A 16,822-nucleotide genomic window follows, 5' to 3' on the forward strand; every position below is an offset into this window, starting at 1 on the left:
CTGGAAAGGGTATGGCAACCCACTCCAGTATTCTTGCCTGGAGAATCCCCATGGACAGAAGAGCCTAGCGGGCTACAGTCCATGGTGTTGCAAAAAGTCAGAAACAACTGAGCAAGTAAGCACAGCACAGCACACAGGGATCTGGGAAAGGTTAAGAGCACACAGGTCTCAAAGTCAAATTACACATGTTGTCCTGCCACAAGAGCCAACCAATGTCTCCCCTAAAATGTCAATATTCTGGGCAAAGGACAGGAGAATTCAGGATTGTAACCTGTGTATGAAACTACAAGGTCTCTGACACAAAACTCGACCCAAAATTGAAAGCCCTGTCCAGCAGCAGAAGAGTTTGATATTAAGATATAGAGGCATCGTGAACAAACTGTGGCCATGGTGAATATAAAAGATCAGAATTTTTATAAAATACTAAAAGGAACAAGAGAAAAATTACTCAATATGACATACCTAAAATAGATGAATTTTATGATTTATAAATTATTTTTCAATAAAGTTTAAAAATATTATAGGCCAAATAATATTTCAAATATTTATTTCACATTTGCTCTCAAAACTTTATTTTTCTTTACTAGATTTTTAAAATATCATACAGATACAGTAAGTATATCCACATATCTGTGTGTACACATGGCTTGAAGAGCATGTGGATGAATTTTATCAGATAACCAAATCTATGTTTTCTTTCCTACCTACTACTCAGACTTCATCTGTCAAAGTACTGCCTCCTAGTGACAGGGTAACCAAATTACAGGTTTAATGTGCGTGTGTGTTCAGCTGTGTCTGACTCTGCAACCCTATGGACTGTAGGCCACCAAATTCCTCTGCCCGTTGAATTTTTCAGGCAAGAATACTGGAATAGGTTGCCATTTCATACTCCAGGGGATCTCCCCTACCCAGATATCAAACTCATGTCTCTAATAAATCCCCTGGGAGCTGAAGAACAAACCTAAAGTGACAGTAATGGTCCAAAACAGTAAAATATCCTTTGATGGAATTATGTCAAACAGCCCCAGAATAATTCTTACAGAATCATCCTCTGGGAGTTGCAAATGTTGTTTCCATTTCACAATATTTGATTTCTAGACCAAAAGGAAAATTATACTGTACTTTGATTTTCTTGATCTTCAGGAGGCTCTAGAACCTTCACAAACTCCACATTCACATGGATTTCAACTCCCAATATCAAGGCCACCTTGAATAGGATGAGCTGCAACTGACGAATACCTGTTAAAAAGGAAGTTGAAAGAGATGAACCGTCATGAACAATGTCTGAGCGCCTCTTGTATGCAGAACACTATCTGATTACCATATGATTTCTGAGCCTAACGATATAGAGGCATACCTCATTCTATTGCATTTTGCTTTACTGCACTTTCTAGATATTATGTTTTTTTACAAACTGAAGGTCTATGGCAACCCTCCATCAAGCAAGTCGACTTGTGTCATTTTTCCAACAGTATCTGCTCCTTTTGTGTCTCTGTGTCACATTTTGGCAATTCTAGAAATACTTCAAACTTTTTCATTATTATTATATTTGTTATGGTGATCTGTGATCAGTGACCTTTGATGTTTACCATTACAAAAAGCTTACAACTCACTGAAGGCTCAGATCATGGTTAGCATTTTTTTTTTTTAGCAATAAAGTATTTTTTAAATTAAGACATTTACATTGCTTTTTTATACCTAATGCCATATGCATATACACTAGATAGACTACAGTATAGTGTGAACATCACTTTTACATGCACCGTGATTCATGTAACTTGCTTTATTCAATATTTGCTTTGTTGTGATGGTCTAGAACCAAACCTGCAATTTCCCCAGGGTATGCCTGTACCAATAACGATCATTACTGAGCACTGATTATGTGCCAAGCACCCTGTGTTCTCTCATTTAACCCTTCCAGTGGCCCCTTGGGATAATTCCTCTCGTTTCAGAGGTGAGAAATCGAGGCTCAACAGGACTAAGTGACTTGCTCAGGCTCACATAGGAGCAAAACTGGACTGTGGATCCAGATCCATCTGATTCCAAGACTGTGCTCTAGCTGTCAGGTGGGCGACACCCGCTATCATGAGGGTGACCCTTTTTCTGCTCCTTCCTGAGCTGGGCTGTGGGTTTGACAAGACGAAGATGGAAAGAGAAGTAAACAGTGAGTAAAGAGTGAATACGTACAGTCAGAGAGTAAACGGCTTACTCCGCCTAAGCTCTCAGCCATCCCTGGTAATGGGTGGAGTGGGGAATCCTCCCCATAAAGCTAGACTCATGGTTTCCACCTCCTACCCACTCTCCCAAACTCTCCCAATGAGTGGCTCCTTGTTTTTCCATTTTGTCCCTGCCACTGAGCACAAATGGGCATGCCTCCAAATACATTTCTGAGAGCACAAAGTCTCAGATTACCTGTGGGCCCCTCTGTATTCTGTGGGCATCACTCACTGAACATGTATTGGACATCTACCATCACGCAGTGCCATGGCAGCCCAGGAGATGTGGGACCCCATCGGGTGGAGAAAACATGGGGAAACGGAACGGGGCAGGGCCTGGAGGTCAGGGGCAGCGGGGTGGCAGAACGGGGTCTGAGAGGCAGGCCTGAAAGCCAAGGGAGAAGGGACCAAGAATACTGGGTCCTATGGAGAGATTAAGAATAGGAAGACTGCAGGAGGCCAGGGCACGGGAGTCAGGGAAGCTTCTGGAGAGAATCCCTTTAGCACAGTACTGGGGAGAAATCAGACCACAGTGGAAGCCGGCATGAGTGGAAAGTGGAGGCAAAGTCTATGTCCCCTCTTTCTAGAATGAGTACTTTGAGGTGAAGAAAAGTAATGGGCTCTATCAGAGGCCTGGAGGGGCTGAGTGAGGCAAAGGCAGGGGAAAAGGAGAGAAGGAAACTGCGAGCATCTAGGCTTGGAGAGGAAGTGACCAGTTATGCCTCTGACTTCGGGGTGAGAGGAAGGAATGGGCACTTGGGGAAAGGAGAATGCAGGAGGAGGAAGGAGAGGGACTGGCGGGGGGGCGGGGGGTGTTCCTGCTAGTGGCTTCTCTTCTGCAGAGCATCGGAGGGAAGCGGATGGAGGGAGGCCATCTGCTCAGAATGAGGAGGCTGTGGTGGAGGCTTGGGATGGCCACGGTGGGAACTGGAGGAGGATGCTGACACAGGACCAGCGGAAAATTGCTGAGCAAAGCTGAAGACCAGGTCACAGCTGGGGCTGGAGACCATGGCCAGTTTGAAAGGAAGCCAATCAGCTGGTGCTCAAAGAATCCATGCCAGGAAATAGGCCATGGGGGCAGGAGGCTTCTCCTCATGGTTTCAAGGTTCCTAGTCTATCTGGTTTCGGCACCCAGTAGGTCCTCAATAAATTCTCCCTGCCTCCCTTCTCACAGGTATTAGAGCTGCCCTTGACAACGATCACTCTGAACTTGGAATCTCAGTTTCAGAGCCCTGCCCATGTTTCCACACACAAGAACCAGGAGTTAAGTGAGGGCCCCATCAATGGAGCAGTGAGGGGCCCCCTGGCTAGAAAGGCAGCCTGGCATTCCTGAGACCTCTTGAGGCCTCCTGGTGACCAGCTCTGCCTCTCAGGAAGGCTCGGTGGGAAAGTGGTGCTTAATGTTGTCATTCTAAATTGGTACCAACATACATTCTTCCATGGGTGGTAAGGAATATCCGGAAAGCTGACACTGCAGCCTTCTGGGCAAATCCAAATTTCTTTCCAATGGACTCTTGGAATTTTCTCATCCCAGGGCAGGAACAAACCCTGGGCCACTGCTGGTAAGGTCTCCTGTATCTGACTAAATTACACCCTGTCTGGCTGATAATTCTCTCCAGTTGTTCTCGCCCCAGGCCCACACCCCTTTCCCATCGGTGCCTGTCCTCATAAGAGCACGGGTCTCAGGGTTCCCCTTCCACTCACTGGTTGGAGATCGCAGCCCTGGATTCATTTGAATTTGGGGATCCCGGCTGCCTCTTGCTCACTGTACCCCGCTGGATGCAAAGCGCTTCCTGAACACCTAGACCAGCCAGGCACAGTGATAAGCACATTTCAAACATGACCTCGTTTAATCCTCTCAGCTCTCTTGGTAAGCAGGCATTGATCATATTTAGGGGAAACAAAAGTGGGGCTGGAGGAAGGTGAGAAATCTGACCCAAGTCACACAGAAGATGGACCCAAATCTATTCAAACCCTTGAACTCTCCTCATAATAGTAACTCCCCTGACTTTTACGAGTTATGATTGCTATATATAAAATGATTAAAGGCTCCTTCCCCGGTGGTCCAGTGGCTAAGACTCCAGGTTCCCAACACTGTGGGCCCGGGTTTGATCTCTGGTCAGGGAACTAGATCCCACATGCCACAGTTAAAGATCCTGAGTGATGTAAGTAACTGGTGCAGCCAAATGAATTAAAAAAAAAAAAAAAAAAGACCTATTTCCTGTAAAGCATGAGGAGGAGGGAGGGGCTTCTCTCCCAAAGCCTGCCTGCAGAGATCTCGCCTCCAGAGACCCAGGCCTAAGTAACACCAGCGCAGGAGGCGCCTCAGTGCTCACTTCACCCTACTAAGCATTCAGGGATGGCCCGGGACCCAAAGTCCAGCTACCCAATCCCCCTCCTTTTCTGGATGGACCCCCTTCAGGATGGCCTCTCCCTTTCTAAAGCTCAAGGAAACCTCGTACAGGATCTGTCAACTGTGTCATCCCTCTGCTCTAAATCCTTCCCCGCTCCCCCAGACTGGCAACTCCATGTCCCAACTTCCATTAACCAAGAGACCCCCTGACAATCTGGCCCACTGGGTGGTTTTATGCGACTCCCTCTTCTAAGTGCCTCTGGCAAGTCTGATTATTCTATTACAGCACAATTTATTGCTGACAAAATCTCAGTGATTTCCCTAAGAGTGTCAACGATATGACTTACCTCTGCCTCTGTTAACCATATTTCATTCACTCAATCATTCAACAGAAGTGCATTGAGCATCTACTATGTGTCAGGCACCATTCTGTGCCCTAAAGATGCTGTGCTAAGACATACCATGGTCCCTGACCTCATGGTGTTTCCACCCTAGTGGGCACAGCACAGGGTCTGGCATTAAATGCCTGTTGGTTGGATGTGAGGGGCCCCCAGAGACTTGCAAGATGGAATACCTTGGGGATTCCACAATGTGGAGGAATACCCAACCCCAGGTCAGCCCCTTCCCCACATGGGGTGCCACCCCTGGCTCCACTCACTGATATGGTCGATGGAGCCGGCACAAAACTTCCCATAGAACTTCTTGGCTCCCAGGCCTCGCAGGTCATGGATGGTGAAAGGCCAGAGGTGTAGCACGTTGTTCCGGGAGAAGGTGTCCCTCTTCTCCACCACGACCACTTTGGCCCCCAGGTAGGCAAGTTCAATGGCAGTGCGCAGACCACATGGTCCTCCCCCAATGATGAGACACTGAAAAGGGGAGAGAGGAGAGAGACACTCAGTGGCCTCTAGCCCTGCGGACAGAACTTCCTCCCTAGTCAGCAATGTAACTGGGGAGCAAACCCACATGCACCCATATTAACCAGCGAGTGCAAATCGAACACTTATTAGGACCCGCCATTCATATATCCCATGTACATTACCTGTGGGTTTACTCCACACCAATCACTGTGCCAAATCCCGTGAAGAATGCAGAGTCCATGAAGGACTCGGGGAAGGCATAGTAAGATACACATGAGGTTCAGAGTTAAACTGAACTGGGCTTAAATCCCAGCTCTGGCATTTAACCTGTTAGTTCAGGTGGAAGGAGACGAGGATACTTTAGGGGAAAGGAGAGAAAGGAGACAAGGATTCATCTGGAACTAGATGCTGAGAGTCTGCAAAGTCAAGCGAAGGGGTATGGTCATGGTCCTGAAGGCATTGGGACTGTGTGGGCAGAAGTGACAGGAAGAGGATTCTGTTACAGTCCTGAACTAGGTCTCAATGGATCCTGCAACACTGAACAAGACAAGGGTCCTTCCCCAAGAAAGCTACAGCCATTTAGGAAAGAAGAGAAGACACATAATGACCTAACCAACTACTTATACTGGGGAAAAGCCCTTCTATTCAAATAAAATCTTATGAGCATCACTGCTCCAAAAAAAAAAACAGGAAAGTGGCGGTCGGTATTCTGGCTGACAGACCCCTCTCCCAGCAGCCTACCCTGTCCCCTAGACAGGTCCCAAAGCACCTTTAAGAGTCAAGAGTTCAACTTGGGACGGGGGTCTAACTAACTGGGGATACCCCCCAGAGTCACAGAGAAGGGGATCTGCACCCACACATCACTGCTTGACACCACACAGGCATCTGGAAACATCCCTTCTGCTCAGGATCAAACCTTATCTTAAAAAAAAAAAAAAAAAAGCATTCCCCTTCCCCTAGCAAATGTTCCATCATTCAGTTATCACTCATCTGGGGCCTCCAGACTCCCAAAGGGAAACTGCAAATAAGCATATCAAAAGCTCCCACACCACAATCAGTGTGGCTTACTCGCTGGAACCGTCCAGAGAGTTTGTGGAAACTCTGATAGAGGAAATGAAGTCACCACTGAGATACAATTCACTCCAGAGACAGGCAGCGGGTAGGCAAAACCTAATGCTTCCTTTCTGGTTGGAGCTGGCTACAGAGAACCAACTCCCCCAAGCGCAGCTCTCTTCTTTATCTCACACCCCAAACAGCTCCTCCAGCTCGGACATAGCCAGACCATGACGGGCATCTCAAAGCAAGACTCCAAACCCCGATGCTCTGAGGTTGGCTTTGGGGTTAAGTCTGGACTCACTGCATTTCTTTGCAGTTAGCGCATCTTTTCCTGTTTGCTGAGTTCTGTCACTCCAGGGCCACAGACGGAGTGGGGCGGGAGGATGTGGGGTGAAGAAAGGCAGGGAGGGGAGGAAGGGAGCCCTGTGCATTCTTCCATCTCCCAGACCTGACCCAGCACTGCTCCCAGGGCAAGGCAGGGGTTCCTACTCCCACCAGCTGGGGGGCTGCTGTGCATCTCTCATGCAAACAGTAGCTGGCGTGCCATCTCTGGCCCTCTCAACTAAACCTGAAATCCCACCAATGAAAGCTCGGTTTTCCCACCACCCTGGGTCCCAGCTCATACTTTGGAGCCTGAAATTTCAGAGACACCAGTCATACCCAAAGCAAATACCAACAAGCCTAATTATACAAAGGGAGAAAATTTGGTACAGATGTTATCAAGACAGGAGAGAAGGCTTGCTGGCCGGAGCCAGGCCAGTTCCTCCAGGAACACACTTGTTATGATTAACATGGGAACTCGGAGTTCTGACAAGAAGCTGAAAACCACGGCTGCTCCATGCCTGGGCAGAGGAGCACGTGAAGAAGAGGGTTCTCCTGGCCTGCCCACAGCTGATGCTCTGGATGGTGGGCCTAGTGCAAACAGGCCATGTGTGCAAAGCATTGTGATAACTCAACCCAAAGGAACTCTCCACCTTTCCCAGACGCATCTGAGCTTCACTACTGAGGATTCCGTGCCAAGGAATGAAAATTTTTCTTTAAAAGTCAGCCCTGAGGCTGAGCCCCAAATTAGATTGTACATTCCTCCCACAGGCTCTGTCCTCAGTGCCACCCCAGAACTGAGCTCCATGTGTTATAATTATGTGCATCTGATTCCCAGGCCAGCGTAAAAGCTCCTCAAAAGCTATCTCCATGTCCAGTATGGGGCCTGGCACACAGGAGGCCTCAATATACATTTGATGGATGAAGGAACTTCCCACACCCTCAAGGCCCACCCATCTCTGGCTGTCTGACTGTAACCGGGATGTTCGATTCACATCAGCCAGGGTTTATGTCTGCATTTCCCACCCAGGCTGGGGGAGCTGGGGTCTGCCAAGGCCACCAGGATCACGGACGTCAGCAGATCTGTGTGCTCAGGCGACATAAATTTATTACACAGTGGGGAGCAGGGTAGATCCAACACCAGCAGGAAGTCCATTGTATAGATAAGCTTGGCCGTGCTTAGACCTCCACATTTGTGGAGAGAGACAAATGCCACATGGAAAAATCAGCTCTTTATTTATCAAAGGATGGGAAGAGGGGATGTGAGGCCTCGCCCACTGTCAAGGCACTGCCTGGACAGGAGCCCTGTGCCCTCCCAGGGGAACCCCCAAAGCACTACTGACTTCTTGGTAACATGGTGCATCATCCATCCCACAAGTGGTGGTGGAGTGGGGCGGGGTGGGGGGGGCAGTGTGGTGCGAAGTGGAAAGTGTTGGGACTGCGCCAAGAATGCTAAAGGGATCAGTCCCCAGAGGGAGCCGCCGAGAGGACCAGGGGCTAAGCTAGGGGTTAGCAGTCTAGAGGCTTGATTTCCGCTTTTGAATTCTGCCTCCAGTTTGTTTGGGAGCTCTGCATGCAGACAGTCCAGGGAGGTGGGGCGCAGAAAGCCAGCACTTGGAGGGAGCGGGCAGACCAAGGTCTGCCAGTTACAAACTCACTCACCCAGGCTCTGCAGCTCCTTGAAAAGGATGACTATAGGATCTAAACTATATCACGCCCAGCATGTTCTACTTGCGAGGCACTGTCCTAATCATTCCATCTATTTCATCTTCCCAACTACCCTACGAGGTAACTGTCATCACCACCTCCACTTTGTAAATGAGGAAATTGAGGCACTGAAAAGTTAACTTGCTCTGGGTACTATTATTGTCCCCATATTTGAGGTAAGAAGTGGAGGCAAAGGAAGGTCAGAAATTGCCCCAAGGTGGGTCCCCTAACGAGGAAGTGGTCAAGTTTGGACACGAACCCAGGCCACGTGGCTCCAAAGGCTGAGCTCCGAGCTGCTTGCCTGACCATGAGGCCAGGCCACAGGGGATGTGTTCAGGAGTAAGTGAGGCCAGCTTGGGCTCCTTCCCTATACAGGGCACACCTTGGCCCTCCAAAAGGAGCCGGGTTCAGGCTGAGTGCACGGGGCCTCTGCCCCGAAGCCCTGAGTCCGCCTCTTGGCTGAACTTCACGTCCATCCCTGGGGTGGAAATTTACAGGCCGGATGGTGCTAAAGCCCCTGCAGCTCTCGGGAAGCCACTCAGGCAGGTGTGGGCAGTGGGGGGTCAGGCATGCACACTGGCAGCCTCTCTGGTGCCTCTGGAGACCTGGCAGCGAGCTGAGAGACGCGATGTCACGCGTGGTGCCGTCTCCCGGGTAGCGGCGGCCCTCCCGCATGCTGGCCCGCAGGCCAGCTCCCCGGGCAGTGCTCTGGGTCCAGGGAACGTGCCCTTGTGTTTCCTGGTGTGGCTTCCTAGCCTCACTGGCTCTTAAGACGGGCCGCTTATCTAAACCCAGACAGGAAGGCCCTGACTGTTACTGGGTTACCATGAGTGCAAACAGCTCGTTCAGAATCACAGGGCAGAGAGTTATCAAACCCAAGGTGCCTCCCACCCATTTGCTGGCCTAAGGGGCCTGCGCTCACAGCCCCATGGGAAAGGGGAGCTCACGAGAAATGCAGCCACCTACAATTCTAGCCTTGGATGGAGAAAGCTCTGTGTGGCGAGGGTGGGGATGGCCAGATGGAGCTCTCCATGGCAACTTCAAAGGCCACTCCAGTGAGGAGCAAACCCTCATCTGACTTGACAGGGCCCTGCCCTGATCTGACTCTCCTGTATCTGGGTCACACCCAGCTATTCCTGAGTAACAATTACCCACTTACTAACCTCAGAAATTCACAGAGAGGAAATGAAGAAAGATATCCTGTTCTCCCTGTCTGCTCTCAAAAAAATAACACGAATTCCTCCGAGAAACATTCCATTCCTCTGTCCCTCCCTTTCAGCCTGAGCCGGTGCTCTGACCCGTTTGAGCAATTCTAACTGCTGAGAGTGGGGTCTGGGTTCTGGGGGACAGTTTCATTTGCAAACATCTTACCCCTGGGCCGTGTAAGTACACTCACGTTGGACCCTGGACTTGAGAGTCAGAAGTGCAATCACCAAGGCTGTGCTTCCTGCCTCTGGGTGCTGTTCATACCTCCCTCATCTCCTTCATTTAAGGCATGAGGTCCCTGAAGTCTGGGCATGAGTGCTGCCAAACCTCCCCTAGAGGTCAGCAGTAAGCAAGCCCACGACTCCTTTCATTTCAGATGTCAAAGTACATCATCAGCAGTGCCAACTCTGTCCCACCTTTGCAGGTGTCTGCCCATCCCATAATGGGAAGAGTAATAGTAAAGATAGTTTTCATAAGAGCAATGATAAAAATCAGAGCTCCCACTTACTGTCAGCTTCTATTGCACTAAGCAGTTTGTAAGACAAGGCACCTCATTTCTTTCCTACAATAACCCTGAACTGGGCATTTGGCAGATGAGAAAACTGGGGTTTGGGAAGGTAAACTTGACTGTGGTCACAGGACTAGGGTTAGAACAAACCTTGGATCCCAGGAGTTGTACTTGAAATCATGATCATGTATTAAAATTCTTCCAGGTTTCCTTGGGCCTTATTATGAATTAGCATGTTCCCTTCTCAGCTAACATATGTAAGACCACTGAGTCCCCTCTGTGGGTGGCAAAAGAAGCAAGAGAAGGTGCCTGCTCCCAAACCTCAAGAGGCTGTCTGATTGGGGACCAGAGAGAAAGAGAAACAGGGCCCAGAAATATTAGATGGCTTGGGACCACCTGCAACTATTGGAGGTGTGTGTGGAAGGGACAAATTTGGTTATGAAAAAGTCCTATCAGAAGATGGCCCAGGAGTGGAGAACTGAGGCCGAGGACTCAAGAGAGACAGAAGAAATGTCAGGCTGAGAAAGAGGGAGGTGACTTGGAGGGGGCGGCAGGGGGGCCAGGCTGAGCTCAAGTGAGTCTGCTGTTGTGTGGGACAAGAAAGGGCTGAAGGGAAACCAGGCAAGGGACAGAGAGGGAGCCAGATGGTAGAAGGTCCGGGATGTCAGACCAAAGGATCTGAATGGTTCCCCCCACCATCCCTACTGGGCTATTATGGGTTTGGAGTAGAATGAAAGTACTGGTTTAGGACAAGTAGTTCCAGAGCAATAAAAAAGACAGTAAGGAGAGAAAGAAACCAGAGGCAGAGAACCAGCACTGCAGCATTTGAAACAGACTCACTCTCTGGAATCTCCTCTCTCCACCTTGGCCACAGATGCCCATGCATCTCTACTAGCTCCCCTCGTCTTCCTGACCTCTACACCCGGTAGCACCTGGGGCTCAAACTCCATCTTCTTCCCTTCTTTATTTTACAGCCTCTTTCCATGGCTTTAAGACCATCTTCATGCTGATGATGCTCAAAATTGTCTCCAACCCCTAAACTCCTAGACTCAGATAAACAACTGCCTGCTGACATTCTCAGCTGCTCTAATAAGCATCTCAGATGTCAAACCAGACCTACGATCACACTCTTGATCACACATCATCCCCCACCACCCCCATCCCCTGCTCCTCTCCCAGTCATGGTCATCTCAGTTCATATTTATCCACTTCCCACTTTTCCAGCTCCTTGAGCCAAAAATCTGGATTCAACCTAGATTCCTTTTCTCTTATCTCAAACCAATCATGCCAATAAATCCTGTTGACACTACTTTCAGAAAAGATTCTGCCCCCGATTAGTTTCACCTCCTCCATGCTGCCACCCTGATGCAAGATGCCGTCCTCCTCCGCCCTGATAGCAGGACTCCTTACCTGGTCTCCTGCTTTCACTCATGTCCCCTTACAGTCCATACCCCCAACAGCAACTGCAGTGGTCCTTCTAAAGTCAGGTCACGTCACACCCAGTTCACAACCCCTGATGTCTTTTCATGGCACACAGAACTCAAAATCAGACTGTCTTACGGCCTCAAGATCCTACGTGACCTTGCCCTTCAATTTCCCTCTGTCTTCAGCTCCTGCCCACCCCCGCTCCCTCTCTGCACTCCAACCACAATGGTCTCCCTAAGCACACACAGGGTCTTTTCACTTGCTTTGCCCACTGTCTGCAACATCCTTCTAAATATATATATACACACACATTTATTATATAAATATATATAACTTTTATAATTCAAAAAAGGAAATATATTGCAGAATATATAAAGGACTTTTACTTTTCTTTATATTAACATCCAGTTTTCCAACATTATTTTAAATGTTTGTAAATATTTCCAGTATCTACTTAAATATTTTTCCATTATGGGCTTTTTTGTTTGGTTTTATTTTCAGTCTAGTAGCTTTACAATATTTTTTACAGTATCTTATCATAAAACTTTTAAAACTAATTTTTAAAAATTGAAAGAATTTTAGTGAACACCCAAATACCCACCACCTAGATTCTATGATTAGATTTTATACTCCTTGCTTTATCATATGTCTTATCATCCTTCTACCTCTCTACTTATTCATCAGTTGATCTTAATTTTTGGTGCATTTCGGTGAAATTGCTGATCAGTACATTTCTTCCCAAATGCTTCAGGATGCAAATCTAATTAACTAGAGTTCAATAATTATTCAGATTTTTCACACTCTCTCACCATAAACAAAAATAAACTTCAAATGTCTTAAAGACTTAAACATATGACATGGCACCATAAAACTTCTAGAAGAGAACATAGGCAAAACATTCTCTAACATAAATTATACCCATGGTCAGTTTCCCAAGGCAATAGAAGTAAAATGAAAATAAACAAATGAGACCTAATTAAACCTACAAGCTTTTATACAACAAAGGAAACCATAAACCAAACAAAAAGACAACCTACAGAATGGGAGAAAATATTTGCAAATAATATTTGATTGCAAGGAGACAAACCAGTCAATTCTAAAGGAAATCAACCCTGAATGTTCACTGGAAGGACTGATGCTGAAGCTCCAATACTTTGGCCACCTGATGTGACGAGCCAACTCATTAGAAAAGACCCTGATGTGGGGAAAGATGGAAGGCAGGAAGAGAAGGGGACGATGGTTGGATGGCATCACCGACTCAATGGACATGAGTTTGAGCAAATTTCAGGAGATGGTGAAGGACAGGGAAACCTGGTGTGCTATAGTCCATGGGGTCGCAAAGCATAAGTCAACATAAAGATGAACAACCCAACTGAGAAATGGACAGAAGACCTAAAGAGACATTTCTCTAAAGAAAAAATGCAGATGCCCAATAGGTACCCGAAAAGATGCTCAGCATCATTAATTATTAGAGAAATGCAAAACAAAACAATGAGGTACCACCTCATAGAGGTCAGAACGGCCATAATTTAAAAAGTCTGCAAATAAATGTTGGAGAGGGTATGGAGAAAAGGTTACTCTCATACCCTGTAAGTTGGAATATAAGTTGGTGCATCCACTGTGGAAAACAGTATGAAGGCTCCTCAGAAAATTAAAAGTAGAATTACCATATCATTTCAGCAATCCCCCTCATGTTTTACAGACAAAACTCTAATTCAAAAAGATACATGCACTCCCATGTTCACACCAGCACTATTCACAATAGCCAAGATATGGAAACAATTTAAATGTCCATCAATAGACAAATGGATAAAGAAGATGTGGTACAGATATACAATGGAATATTACTCAGCCATAAAAAGGAACAAAATAATGCCATTTGCAGTAAAATGGATGCAAATACAGAGTATCTACTATATGAAGTCAGAAAGAGAAAGACAAATATGATATGATTTATATGTAGAATCTAAAATATGACACAAATGAACCTATCTATGAAATAGAATAGAATCAGGGACATAGAGAATAGACTGGTGGTTGCCAAGGGGGAGGCAAATAGCAGAGGAAATTTAGGATTAGTAGATGCGAACTGGTACACACAGAATGGATAAACAACAAGGTACTGTATAACACAGGGAACTATATTCAGCATCTTATGATAAACCACAATGAAAGAAAACATTTAAGGAATGCATCTATGTGTATAAATGAGTCACTCTGCTGTACAGTAGTAATTAATGCAACATTGTAAATCAACAATAAAAGTGAAAAATAATTATTAAGTTCTTTTTTTTTAACGGTAAAATTTACATACAAAAATGGACACATCTAAACACACCATTTGATGTGACAATTTACAATACATGTTGCTTCTTATAGCATTGGTTTTCTCCCCATCAATGGTCTTTCTTCAGAGGATCTCATAAGTTCTTATCCCTGGGCTCTGATGCTGACATCTTGATGTACACAGTTATCAGCAAGGAATTTCTATTCATGGGGGGAGGGCTTGACCAGCCAGCTGCCTTGACTCTCTTTCCTTCAGTTGGAATGGCAAAGGCCATGGGCCCTTCCAAGACTCCAAAAAAGGGTGTTAGGAATCTCATATTCCTTTATGAGGAATAGCGTGAAGAGCCTTCAGAGATGGGCTGAGTCTAGATATATTCAAAGCTAAAAACTCTAGGGCCAGTTATAATCCATATGTGGGGGGGAAAGTAGAGCTAAGATACACAATCTAGCCTCCAGAAATAGATACACAAGTTCACATTTATCACTTTCTTTCTTTTCAGTTGCTTAGTGAACTTTTGCTTTTAAACATTACAATGATAAGAGCCAGCACTCAGAGTCCTTTATTCACAACAACTCATAACCACCCTGTCAATTTCACAGCTGTAACTTTTAAGAGCTGGATCCAGGATTCAAACTCAGGTGCCTAGGTCCAGGGACCATGACTTTAATCAGTTGGTAAAGAATCTGCCTGCAATGCAGGAGACCTGAGTTCAATCCCTGGGTGGGGAAGGTCCCTGGAGAAGGAAATGGCAACCCACTCTAGTATTCTTGCCTGGGAAATCCCGTGGACAGAGGAGTCTGGTGGACTACAGTCCATGGGGTTGCAGAGTTGGACACGACTGAGCAACTAAACCACCACCAGAGACCACTGCAGGTAGTCAGGAAGAGAGAGGATGCAGGCAGGGAATGCCCATGCCCATCACTGCTCCTTCTATCAATGAGGTTTAATTTCTTTTTCAAGTCTCTCTGACCTCCAGTGGCCTCTTCAAAAGTAGAGATATGTCTGACTCACCTGGTCAAGCAACCAGCCTGACCCAGGTTAAGTGTTCAGGGATGAATAGGGGAAAAAAGGGGGTGAGAGTATCCGGCAGACCCTGAGTATATTCCTGGTACCCCTAGAGCCAATCTGTTATGGTGGCAGTGAGAGCGGCAAGCACTGGCAGGACCCGGGAGGAAAACTACAGCAATGGCAAGATGCCCCTTCCCATCCAGGACTTAGCAACATCTGAAAGGGGCCAACATCATGGGTAACTCAATCCAGTGAGAAAGGCAGAACAGGCTATGCACCCACCTACACTTTCCCAGCCCAGAAAAGCCAGCCAGGGCTGGGACCAGCAGCTGTCAATCCACCCAAGGTCAAACATTTCCACTCAACAGGTGCCAAGACTGGGAGCCATTTGAGTTCAGGAGAAGCATCTACTGGGTATGTCACATATGCCAGACCTGCAGCAGATGCTTTAAGTAAACCAGCTTATTTCCATTGTGAAAGTGGCATTGCTTGCCCTGGTAGACAGTTGAGAAACAGATCCAGAGGTCACATGACTTAATAAAGCTAGCATTTCTTGACGTCTAACTCTATGTCAAAGAAAAGAAACTTGAAAGGGTTAGTTACTCAGTCATGTCCTACTCTTTGCAACCCCATGGACTGTAGCCCGCCAGGCTCCTCTGTCCATGGGATTCTCCAGGCAAGAATACTGGAGTGGGCTGCCTGTGTCAAGCACTGATCTAAATGCTCCAGATGTATTAATTTATTCAAACCTAACAACAACCCAGGGGCTTCCCTGGTGGCTCAGACGGTAAAGCGTCTGCCCACAATGCGGGAGACCTGGGTTTGATCCCTGGGCCGGGAAGATCCCCTGGAGAAGGAAATGGCAACCCACTCCAGTAGTCTTGCCTGGAAAATTCCATGGACAGAGGAGCCTTGTAGGCTACAGTCCATGGGGTTGCAAAGAGTCAGACACGACTGAGCAACTTCACTTCACTTCACTTCACTTCACTTCACTTTACTTCAACAACAACCCAGGATTAGGAAATCGAGACATAGAATTGGTTAAATGAAGTACCCAAGGTCATGTCACAATTAAGAAGGAGGAACTTGCATTCAGACCCAAGGTTCTAGCTCCGGAGCACAAACTCAGATCTGCCTAAGATCACACGGCTAATAAAAGGCAGAGCCAGGAGTCACTACCAGGTCCTTGACTCCGGCAGCCAGCATTCTTTTACATTGCTCTCACTGCCATTTTTTCTCCCAAGTGTTGTGACCCACTGTCCATTTCTGGCCCCTTTGCTCTCCCTCATGACATTCCTCCACTGGTGCTACCTCATCCCATGATCACTCATGGCCACCAGCAAGGCTGACTCTTATCAGTGGGCAGCAGCCTTGTCCTGGGCTGGCCTCTACAGAAAGGCCACCGTGGGCCTGGTAATGGATCTGCATGAGAAGAGGCCAGGTGTTCATTCCACGTTCATCGACTCCTATTGCTCTGAGGTCAGCAAAGGAGAGACTATTTACCTGAACCCAGCAGCTGATTCTGCAGCCAGCTCAGAGCTGGGCCAAGAGCCCAAGGAGCACCAGGCCACCCCTGACATATCTGGACTAGTTAACCACCCTGCCAAGAACTCGGGCATGTTCTCCAGCAGGGAGGTGGTGGGTAAGTATACACCTAAGAATATACTGTAAGGACTCACTGGCCCCTTTCATATTCTCCTTTTATAGGGTCTCTAGTCCTATAGGTAGGTACGGAATGACTGTGGCTTAGCATGAACTAAGCATGGCTTAGTTCCAGCATGCAAACAGACTTACCTGTCCTCAGTGGAACACCAGCAAGAAACAGCACATCCAGGGACGAAGTAAGGGGCAGGTTCTGAAGCTGGCAAGCCATCTATC

At 47.2% G+C, this 16,822-nt stretch overlaps 1 protein-coding gene across 15 annotated transcripts in view; it reads right to left on the reverse strand.

The window, feature by feature from the left end:
* MICAL2 (microtubule associated monooxygenase, calponin and LIM domain containing 2) overlaps positions 1-16,822 on the reverse strand; it is a 235,354-nt gene that overhangs the window by 138,592 nt on the left and 79,940 nt on the right. For all 15 annotated transcript variants that reach the window (XR_009693648.1, XR_009693647.1, XR_009693653.1 and 12 more), the window contains exons 4-5: positions 5,228-5,435; positions 1,123-1,239 (exon numbers count right to left, since the gene is read on the reverse strand). Coding sequence is in view for 11 of the 15 variants with exons in the window: in XM_061147602.1 (XP_061003585.1) it covers positions 1,123-1,239; positions 5,228-5,435 (325 nt within the window). In the remaining 4 variants the exon portion in view is untranslated. The remainder of the gene's footprint in view (positions 1-1,122; positions 1,240-5,227; positions 5,436-16,822) is intronic.

The sequence above is a fragment of the Dama dama genome, chromosome 1 (genome assembly GCF_033118175.1).
Source record: "Dama dama isolate Ldn47 chromosome 1, ASM3311817v1, whole genome shotgun sequence".
NCBI lineage: Eukaryota > Metazoa > Chordata > Mammalia > Artiodactyla > Cervidae > Dama > Dama dama.